This window comes from Zea mays, unplaced genomic scaffold (assembly GCF_902167145.1).
Source record: "Zea mays cultivar B73 unplaced genomic scaffold, Zm-B73-REFERENCE-NAM-5.0 scaffold_586, whole genome shotgun sequence".
Taxonomy (NCBI): Eukaryota; Viridiplantae; Streptophyta; class Magnoliopsida; order Poales; family Poaceae; genus Zea; species Zea mays.
The window spans coordinates 4,027-15,647 of record NW_023367241.1 but is presented as its reverse complement, the minus strand read 5'-3'; the positions used below and the strand labels follow the sequence as shown (position 1 = coordinate 15,647).

Sequence of the window (11,621 nt, the reverse complement as noted above, 5' to 3'; positions counted from 1 at the left end):
AAGGTCGATAAAATGATTCAATCTGACTTTATCGGTATTCTGGATTGAGTAAAAAAGGGATATATGAAGTTCAAGGCCTTGCCAAAACCGTCATGGCCCTATTATGTATAGGCGTACTAAGCCAATAGCGAATAACAAACTCTTTCCTGCTCCCTCGACCTTAATTTAATTCACTCCCATCCTGCCAAGCCTCAGCTGCCAGCGCATTGTATCTAAGCACACTGTGGCAAATTGATACAAGTAGCTAAAGATCTCGCATCCGAGGCCGAACGGTTAGGCAACACTAGGGCGCCTGGGTAAAAATTCTCGTTTACCAAACAAGATGTCGAGAGGGCGAACTCTGTAATTCCCCTCCTGCAAAAGTGGATAGCGGCTGTAGCATCCGTGTGGAAGAGGGTAAGCTTTCGGCAACACCTTTTTCAGATTGGAAAGGATGAATACTTGTGTTGGGTCCTGCAGACCAGGATAGCTCAGATCAAAACCGAAATGTGCCAGGGGTTGATCATAGAAGCCAGGGCAATAAGTATTCTGGAATTTGAGCGCTTATGTAGCTAATAACTCTGCCACCTGAATACTTGATTCATTAAGGTCGTCACCCTATACCCATCATATGAGGAGCTTTGGACCAAATGGTGCCTAGCCTTTCGAAAGGAAGCCTGTCTGTCTGTACACACCTTATGACTCGAGTGTACCAAAAGAGATCGGATCCCGATTCAATACTTCCTAGATTTACGGGTTGTTCTTCGCTGAGAGCTTCTTCACTCAATTACCAAGATTCAATCGACTTTCTTTTCCGCTCGCTGCCCGATGCGTTCTTTATTAAAGCCCAGCTATACGTGGAAGGATAGGTGGAAGGCACATGCTTCTCTTTACGACGTAAAGGAAAGACCTCTTTTATAATTCTATACTAGTTCCTATGGCGTAAAGGAAAAGAGTTTCATTTCGGCTATTACATCTATGGGTCAACGAGTTTCTGGAGTCTCTTAAAGAGGGGATCGAAGCAAGGTCCAATCCCATTATTCTAAATTATTCTAATACGAGTATCTCACAGATGAAGAAGTGAGCAAGCCTTTCTCCAATGGATTCTAACAGCGCAGACTAGGCATCTTTATCAGATTTCCATTTCTATATTAGTTTAGTTTAGTAAAGCCCCTTTTTTAAATCCTTTCACGCTTTCCCTTTGCCGAAGGCCGGCCTCTTTAGTTCCTACGTTTTCGGAAAAGAAGGTGAGACGCTAGCTAGCAACGGGAAAAAACGAGTAGTTAAAGATGTGAATGTAAGACTACTCGAAAGTACTTCCATTTTTATTATATTATATAGTTTCTAATAGAGAGTACAGTTGTATCTATGTGCGAAACGACGAAAGAAAGATGAAGGCCCAAAGAGCTCTACAGTAGTGCCCCGGAATGGGGTCGTAGAGCCGGTAACCCACTCTGTTTTAGTATTTTGATTTCGTTCAAGGTGTTGCTCTGTCAAATAGAGATTGTGTGGGTGTTCAGTCTACCACTCATGTTCACGTTCTACCAAATCTAAGGGAGTGCTCCTAGACTGGACGACTTCCCGTAAATAACCTAGTTCATGTTCCTTTGAAAGAAATAAAATGAAAGCTTTTGAAGCGAAGATGTCAACGCGGTGCTAGGTTTGCGCCGGCCACGATTATTTATAAGTATATTGGAAAGAAGAGTGACTAGGCTACGGTCTAACTTTTTCTTCCTAGCGGAGTTCAATACGAAAATAAAGGCGCTCCGCGTTGGGAATGGCGTACGTAGTACGGGTGGTATTTCCGGTATAACTGATCAGGGTTGTTCTGAAAGCAAGTCAATTGGTGCTTTGGAAAGTGAGTGCCAGAGGCTAGTCACTGCTTGGTTTACAGAAGGGAAGGAAAGAAGAGATACCGAAGCAGATTCAGTATAGAAAAGAAGAAATTGATACCATTCATTCCAGCTTATTTGATACCCACTTAAAGTTTCTATCAAACCATGTCTTTTCTTCGAACGTCAATCTCGTAGGAATTTAGATTGGAAGTGTGGTATTGAAGGGCGAAGCCTTTACTCTTTTACTTGTTTCTTTGAATATAATATAACATAGTATTGACTACGCACTTCGAAAGATAATGGTGTATTCCGAGGATCAGTCCGTTTTTTATTGAATTCGCAAATTGATAGATCTGGATGATTAAAAGAATGATTCTTCCCTGGGTATTTCCCCGCTACCATTATGGAAATTGGAGCTTTTCAATTCCATTTTGGAGATGCTCGTAACGATTTTTTCTTTTGGGTGGGCAAGAAAAGGATTTGACTCTTGAAGATATCAACTCATACGCCTGCTCCATACATTAAAAAACATTTTGGGTACTTTCTATTAGAATGGATAAATAGAAATGGGTACATTCCTCTTTCTCTTTCCTGGCCAAACTACCAAAAAAAAAGAAGAGAGAGAGCTGTAAGAGCGGTAAAAGCAAGCTCGGTGGCCCGGTTCACTACAGGTTGATGTATCCTTTTGAAAGAAAAGTCAATCTCTCTAAAAAATAAGCACTTCAACAAGTCAGGGCCCTTTTTTATACAACTCCTATGCGTAATTGATAGCTTTTTGGTATTCTCCATATATACTACTAGGTACGAAATAACAGGAAAGATAGAAATAGTGACTTTGGCTTCAAATAGAGAGCAGCTTAAAGGGAAGGAGGACAGCTCTGAAAAAATAACTGAACACTGGCTAGGAACTGGGCTGCACTAAGCCCGGCACTTTTTGGGCTTCTTCATGAATCTCGTTTTCAGGTAAGGTCAGACTTATTGAATATATATCTGAAAGAAAGCAAAGGAATGAATCGTTTTTCCAATTACCTTCTCTCGAAAACCATAGATCTTCTGGTTACCATTGACTATCCGGCACTTTCGTCTGTAGAGCGAAGCAAGAAATTGCATGGAAGGGCTTGCCCTGCTAATATCAGCCTTGTTTGGAACAATAGATGCAATCCATTTCAGTGTATGTCACTGAGTTCACCATTGCAGTTGAGACGTCAGGCAATTGAGCGTTCCCTAGAGTTTGGTTCAAAGGCTAAGGACTCCCCGCCGCCTTCATAAGGGCACTAAGGCGGAGCACGGAAAAGAAAATGGGGCACCCATGTTTTACCAGTCCCGGATCTCAGGGCCGTTTTGCACATGAACGAAATCGAATTTCATTGCGGGAAATTTGGATTTCATGAGGGAGGAAAAGGCAAGGCGGAGGGTGGAGAGTCGTACAATGCATTGGTGGGATGAAGGTGCTAGCTTGGCTGAGATAGGAAGTTTCGATGTGTATGTAGATTTGGTTCTAGTGCCCCCACCCTTTTCGAGATCTGTCAGGATTTAAAAGATGTTATAGTGTAAACTATAGAGAAATGGAATGAATGAAATGTATCTAAGAAGAAAGGAAGCCATGCTCCATCCTGTTTATAAAAAGAACATCACCTCCCTTCCCTTTTTGGTTAGATACCGCTCCGTTAGGTACTAATGCTTCTACCTATCACCCTCCGGGTGAGTTTGAGAGCTGTGTTTTTTCCAACGTTAATAGCATTCCGCGAGAAAAGAGAAAAGTCATCTACTGATGTTGTCAGCGGAGTCCCTCGTCCATCCATGTATGAATAGCGGTATCCCCCATTTTGGACAGTGATGAGGTAGTCGACGCAATTTGCATGTGTATTTGCGTTCGGCTTTGCTACTTTCCTTCTAGACTATAAAAGAATGTCCGCGGAAGGGAATAGTCTACGTGGCCCGGGCCCGGGGTAGTCTTTCAATTCCTTTATCGGGTGGGAGAGTTTAGAACCTGTTAAGCCAATAGCTGCAGCTTTAGTCACACTAGCTACATCAGTGGATCATGGATTTAGCATACCACCTCAGAATAGTCTACGTGGCCCCTACTTTTATTTTACTACTTTTTTTTCCAGTAATGCAGACAGCCCTTTTTAAAGCGCTAGGCCGGGCAGTTGGTACGAAAACAGAACCATTAGTGGAGTAAGATCCCGATCAAAGCAGAGCGGTCTAATCGAAATAATCATATCTAAGAGCAGGCAGGCACACGACTGGATATCAAAGGTGGGGCTCCCCTCCTCTACTCTACTCTACTCTACTAAATGAAATGAAATAGTATTTGTATTTGGGTCGTCTTTGTGTTCGATTCGAATAGAAGCGCCATTGTCATCCGCTGCAGTTCTTCATAGTCCGTCCTAGTAAGCTGGTAGGTTGGTGGATGTGAACATAAACTCCTCATATTTCCTACTGTTGCTTCCTGTATAAAGGAAGAGTTGTCAGACAATGATACTCTTTCCAAATCTGCAATCTTCGTCGTTGTAATGCCTCAGTCATCAATAGTAGATAGTTGCTCAACTATGCAATAAGGATTTTCCTCTCCTCACAGATTGGAGGACTTTCACTTGACTCACTAGTGGGTTTTGCCTCGGGAAACAAGAATATGGATTTGAGCAAGTCTGTTTTCCCATGGGCCTACTACCTGCTATTTTCAAAGCGTAGAGGACCCGCCTTTCTGATCAAAGTATGCTTCCCTTATGGGCGAAACCACTGAATCGGACGGATCCTTTTTTCTTGGATTGACCAGGCCAGCTTCTCCACCCAATTCTTTTCTTACGAGACGAGATAGGCACAGTGTCAGGGTCATGTGATGTGAATGGTTTGTTTGATCTGTTTCTTGTCCCTATGGGTTCGATTGGCAATCAGGATATCGGTCGCTTGGCACTAGTCGAATAGGCGATTCAGTCGTGATAGTGCCATCCCTTGCCCCTTGGAGTGAGTTGAAAGCACTCTTCCAGCTCTTGATTCGCGGAATTCATTACGAAGCAAGATTTCATTTCATTTCCATTTACGTCATTAGCAAAACAAGCAAGATTCACCTCAGGATACGACGAATTCTGGAACACTTCCTTGATTGATATATGCATTTTCTAGAGCAGGCACCATTGACTGCTTCTTCAACGTCTATACTATACGAGACGAGACGAGTTATTGTACGAGTCAAGCTTGCTCCAGACCAAGCTCACTTTACACGGGCTTAGAACTCAACCTGACCCAACAAGAAAACGGATAGACGCAGCGCAACGGCTTGATAGCCTGACTCAGCAAGAGGCGAGGATGCACGTGACTAACTAAAACAGCTTTCGCGCTATCAACTTCTTTGATCGAACCTGGCCTGGCGATTGAAGCATTCGAGATATAGAAGAAACTGCCCAAGTCAACCGGATATTCCAAAGCAAGGGTTATGAATCAAAAGAGAAGTGCCAGCTGGATCTCTGGTTCAAAGTTCAGGGCATGGAATTGATTCGTATGCTCGTTCTCTCGCTGAGCAGAACCATCTCTGTCTGAGAAGACCCAGTCTCCCAGTGTTTCTAGAAAAGGAAATCCCATTCGTCAACCTAAATGGAAGGGCAGGTAAGGGAAGGCCAGCAGGAAATTCAGTAAGTAAGGTATCTCAGTGCCAGTGCTCTCCGGTTTCAAGTTGATGCGGGCAGTCGTGGGGACAGGCAAAGCTGGGATGCCTTACTAGCAGGAATGAAAAGGTATGTATGAACCAACAAAGGTCAAGTAGACGAACACATATCCACTCCACTAGAGAAAGCGTCGAACCAGGGAAGAATGAATGGTTAGAACCAGTCAAGGGTGCCGTACTCATGCCTACGGGGAAAGAGACTGATCCGTATCTGATACGCCTTCACTTCTTTCGAGCTTCTTATTCGATTTCTTAAATGACTTCTTCGGGCCTTACCCTAGACTACCTTCACTTAACTTAATGCAGAAGCCAGAGTTCGAGGAAAGCGGTAGTTGGTTATTTCGGGATGAATTTCTATTTCTAAAATGTGGATGAACATAAATGGACGGAAACGAGAAAAATGCATAATTCATATAAGTTCATTCGAAAGAATGAGGATTCATGATGTCTCTTCCCAACCATTCTTCCTGAGGAAGGCACCTCCGATCGAGTCCTTAGCGCCATGGATATTCTTCGCAGTGCCTTTGGATGCTTCTCAGAAACCGCCTCTTTCCACTGGCTATATGAAATTCCAAATGAGACTTCCCTGCGTCGCCAAAGGAATGGGAAACTTCTTGGTTCGAAACCTTTGATCCTATGCCGCCTGTCTGAAAATAAATATAAGCAAGGCACCTATGACTACGAATCCGAAGGCCAAGCATGCGGATTTGACATGGTTTCCCACTTTTCTCAGAGTCACTGGGCAATAGAAAAGTATACAAGCACATTTCCAATCTACATAAAGATACCAACCAGGTATCTACTTCAAAGACAGGGCGTCGGCGATCCTCTACTATTAAGAGACAGATAACAATGGTGCCGACAGAGATGGACAGAACTGCAGAGAATACCTCTCCGGAGAAGTCCTTACATGTCTCAAACTAAATAAATCCAACCAATAGTGAAACTGAAACAAAAAACACGTCTCTTACACACGAGAGACACTGTTGAGTCTCTCTATACTATTTTCAGTATAGAGTCGGGGTACACTCAACAAAGAAAAATCCCGAACAAGAACAAAGAATGGAAGATATTATGAGCACGATTCGCATATTGTTGCCCTTGCGTAAGCAGATTACCGGATATTTTGACAAACCGAGCCTTTCTCTTAATCGAGATTCTACTAATGAGTTCTTAAGCACCTTTCTAAAAACTTACATCGAGGATATTCATGATTTCCATTTCATCGATGAAGATCCTATAGATCGGGGAGAATCCTCTTTATCATTAGACAATAAGAATACAACTTATTACGAGGCTGATGCAAGTGATGAAGAAATGGATATAACAGATGGGATAGAGGGAATCATAGGGGGTACTAATCGAGGCCACAACGGTGGTGGCGACGGTGAAGCTCTATTCATTCAAATAAGCAGGTTACTTATGAAATATATAAAGTATTATATACTCAACATAACACATACCTATGATGCCATGCCTTGGTGGGTAAGCGGGATACCATGGTGGATGGCTGAGAGTATCCTCACACTCTTATCGTTAGTATGTATACATTCTATACTTCAATTTAATCCTCTTATCTATAAGGGCAATCGATGTGATATTATTTATAAGGTGCCGGATATTACATTAATAGGAATAACCAACCATATAACAAAGGAACCAATTAAACAGCTACAATGGCTCTATTCTCTGACACCTGATAACTATCCTACTAAATGGATCTATAGACTAAGAAATCTCTTTAGTTATGATGAGAATATTCCATATAGGATAGGATTTCTAAGAATAAAGTGTTCTTTAGGCTTACGGAGTATAAAAGGCTTAGTATTAAGTGATTCTGTATTATATCAATATGCCCATTTGGGAGCTGGCCTCAAATCTCTCATTCCGCAATCTAGAGTAGCCATTTTCATGCAAGTTGCAACTCGTCATTTTGATGAAAGGCATCGTAAGTATCTCTACGGTTTCTTTAATATACTTGTGTATTCTGGCGTAGGATTAGTTGTTTGGTACTATATCACACCACACCTTATACCTGATTTAGGATTCTTCCGCGGGGTAAACCTAGATTCTTTTAAGGACCCAGCTTCGGTTGTTGATGGGTACAAGAGGGTTTCGTACATATTTACAAAAGACGTCGTTAAGACTGTGTTAAGAACTTGTCGAAATGATACTTTTTTTCACAATTTACTAAATGAGGAATCAATCCAATTTTTTGATAACGAAATTATCAGCATAACCGATTTGAATTCAAACAGACACCTTAATCTAGATCACTTCGAGGAGGTTGAAGCTAACAAGCTAGATCTAGTAGCGTGTATTGCAGTAGGTATTATGAGTGCTACCTTTATAGCTACCAATCTTCTTCCTCCTGGTACTACTACGATAGTCCAATGAATAAGGAGAAGGTCGTTATTTGTCAGTATTGAGCCTGATAGCATAATTCAGTACCCGTGATGATGGGCTCTAGCAAGGAGGAAGGGAAGCATCCTCTTCAATAGCTTGAAATCAACTACAGAGTGTTGAGTATCAAATTACGTATTCTATTTATTCAGAAATCGCACAGGGGAAGCTCCTGAATTCATTAGTTGAGTATGTGATCTCATAGTAAGAAGTGATCACAAACGGTGATGGATGCCGAGAGTATGTTGATGGGGTGAATCTGTAGAACAATACTACAGTAGAGATTGGGTAGCCCCCTCAACTATAAAATAAGCAAATCCTGAAAGGCGAGTAAAAGCACCTACAGTTGTATCTGTCTAAGCTATTATAAGCTTAGAGAAGGGGGGGAAACCCCCATCGGGTAGATGCAACTATACAAAATACCCAACACACACAAAAACAAGGGACACACTATTATATCATGAAAAACACTGTCGAGTCATTAGAACAGTTGAATACCACACTTTCTAATACAGTCAACGATATACCAGAATCATCTGCAATGGGTGCCTTAAGCCATTCGGCTAATTCGAGTATTAATGCAGCTCTTAACAGTACGGAAGAGGTAAAAAGGGGTGAAGATGTCGCGGGGGATTCAATTCATGCAAATATTAGTGATATGTTTCATATAGGTAACCCATTCAACCCATTTCAGTGTTTCATTGATAACCACATGCGTAAAACCATCTTTGCAAAAAATCCATATGTGCAATACGCTGTCGAAAGTTCTTATTACACACCTGCGGTTAATCGTCTGGTTAAAGGGTTGAGTTTGAAAGATATGGATCCTATCATGCGTATGCACTATCTTTATATGCGCTCGTTGCTCCGTTTAAAATTGAAAAGAAAGATTTATCGTGCAGATTTCAGTGAATATAAGGGGTTGCGGTCTCTCTATAACAGGGCTACAGATAATTTATATAGCCACCTACAAAGGGCATTAGAAAAGTATGAAAACTTCGGTGTTTCTGCAAAACATAAAGTATTGCAATGTTTAGTACACGTGGTGACATCACAATCAGACAACAGTGTTAGGTATGTCTATGGGAACATCTTTGCACTAGTTAGATTAGGTACTTATGTAACAGTGTGGTACTGTTATACTGAGAGCGCACCAGATTTCATATCTGTGGACCCGCACTATCTTGATATAGAATTGATTATTGATTTATTCAAAGTTCGTAAATTATTCGTATGGATTCCATACGAGGAAGTGATTAGTACATCAATCTTAGAAGCTTATGATGCGGTTGTGGAAAGGACGGCTTTAACGGATTGCTTGGATAGAAAGTTGAGAGAAGAGGAATTGTCGGATAAATTCGAATTCTGGGGGAAATGCTCTGATGGTGATCATACCATAGATTCTGTAGAGGAGAATGCCACTATAGAATATGCTAGCAGTAAAGAAGGTAGTGCCTGTAAAGAGGGGGTGGATAGTAGCTGTAAAGAAGAAGGTGGTGGCTGTGAAGAAGAAGGTAGTGGGAGTGAAGAAGATAGTGACGATAGTGACAATCCTAGATACCTGGCATTCGGTGTGGTTGTCCTTGTAGGTGTGTTATTATACGTCTGGTATTGTTCTAGGTAATTCTATATTTATTGTGAAAACCAGAAATAAGAGTTTCAGTTCATACTTGGCGGTAAAGGGATAACCTTTTTGTCTTGAGTGGAAATAGAATTCCTTTTTGCAAAGCTAGCTCTTATGGCGCATTGGTGCACAATCGTGCACTGCTTCTTCCTCATAAAAGAACCCGGCTTTCCTTCCTATATGTTTAGGATAAAAACCTTATCCATTAAGAGATGGAACTTCAAGAGCTGCTAGGTCTAGAGGGAAGTTGTGAGCATTACGTTCGTGCATTACCTCCATACCAAGATTAGCACGGTTGATGATATCAGCCCAAGTATTAATAACGCGACCTTGGCTATCAACTACAGATTGGTTGAAATTGAAACCATTTAGGTTGAATGCCATAGTACTAATACCTAAAGCAGTGATCCAGATCCGGCCAAGCAGCCAATCAGTCGTGTAAAGAACGAGAGTTGTGGAAAGAAACTAGCCTAGCGTATTGGATGGAAGATTCGATTCATCGACCTAAAGAACCGTGCCGGGGGTGCCGTGAGCAGCCACACCTACTACTTGACTCTTCCTCTTGACCGAATGGCGAACCCAGATTCTTCATTTATCACCGCAAACGAACAATTTATTTGCGTAGTAAATAGAGTAAGGATCAAAGAGTATACCACTAAACAAGACCCTTATAGAGCAGAGAGAGAGACAAAGGACATAACAAGACCCTTATAGAAAGTCAAAAAGATAATCAAAGGCATTCCCTGGTTTACTAACCCTTATAGAGTACATGAGCCAAAGCACAATCCATCCCTTCCAATCAGACAAGAAGGAATCCGATGTATTGATCTTCGTCTGTACTGTGCTGTACAAGACAATTACCAAAGATCACAACTAATGATCTGTTTGACACAAGACATGACATGACCTGGCGGATCATATACAGAAATGGGTTTAGCCTTCTCCTTGGCTTGACTCTTGTAAGTGAAAGGTTGGATCATATCTGGTTTCCGGGAAGGTGCCTCGCTATTCCTCTGTTTTGTAGCTGACTAGTAAAGGTGGCCTAGCCTGCACAGGTTCGTTGGTTTCAGCTTGTGCTTTACTTGAGTGGTTTCGGGCTCTGTTTGGTATTAGCTTGAGAAGCGGTTGTAATTGTTCATTCATATCTTGTTTCAGCAATGGTCTATACTATAGAGCTCGGGAATGCATTCCATGCCTATTCTTCAATATGAGAAGGGGTGTCTCCCCCTCTTAGAGGCTTTCCTCTTAGCTTAGAGGCTTTCCTCTTTTTAGCAGCATCAGCTTGAATCTCCCGATTAGCAATCATGATTTCCGAATTAGAAAATTCATTTCGGAGATCTTCATTCTCCTCTAACAAATTCATAATTATCCGATAGGAGGTCGGATTGATACTTTTCACATCAAAGTCACCTATATGGCAGGGCTTAGTATCAACCCATACTCCATTTTTGTCGAACACATACTCCCTCTTTTTACTTTCTAACCCCATGGTATACTTACACATTTTCTCTTGAACCAACAGTTCACGGAAGTTTCTACTGAACTTTCGGACATATGAAATCACTTTTTTAGCCCTAGGGTCAGCTAGCTGGTTGATGAACCATTCTTCATCAGCCTCATCTTTACCCGCTCCTTTAAACTTTATTATGGGTTGGTCCACACTAGATGCCTTAAGCATATAGGACTTAGGTGCTAAAAAGATGCCATATTCGACAAAGTGCTCATGCTTAAACTTACCCAAAGCGGTAGGTGATACCTCTTCTTCAGGAAGTTCCCTCTCAACAACGACTGAGTCCGTATCCGTGTAATAGCAGTCATCCCTCGAAATGAATGGGTGCATTCTTATGCGGGCATAACCCGTGACAGCGGCCGATATTTGAACAGCAGCATAAGTAGGGCGGTCTGAACTAAGCTTCAGTAAATCCAAACTTCTGACATTTTTGCATGTTACTAGGCACTTGTCTGAACTAAGCTCATAACTTTGAACAAACCCATCATTATAGAGAGCTAATTTTCTACTTTCTTCTGTAGAAACAATTTGAGTCGTTGTGCTTTCGGGGCTGATCCCGAACCTCCCGTAGAGACTGTTCATGGTGATTTTATAGATGAAATCCAG

At 41.7% G+C, this 11,621-nt stretch overlaps 1 protein-coding gene across 1 annotated transcript; it reads left to right on the top strand.

The window, feature by feature from the left end:
• The first annotated feature begins 6,522 nt into the window (after positions 1-6,522).
• Positions 6,523-7,884, top strand: LOC118475712 (uncharacterized). The gene has a single exon (XM_035963943.1). The coding sequence runs from the start codon at positions 6,541-6,543 to the stop codon at positions 7,873-7,875; it is 1,335 nt and encodes a 444-aa protein (XP_035819836.1). The 5' UTR covers positions 6,523-6,540; the 3' UTR covers positions 7,876-7,884.
• Positions 7,885-11,621: the final 3,737 nt, after the last annotated feature.

Bases quoted from the DNA above. Each gene is read 5' to 3' on its own strand.
- LOC118475712 (XM_035963943.1), top strand. From the start codon at position 6,541: ATGGAAGATATTATGAGCACGATTCGCATATTGTTGCCCTTGCGTAAG.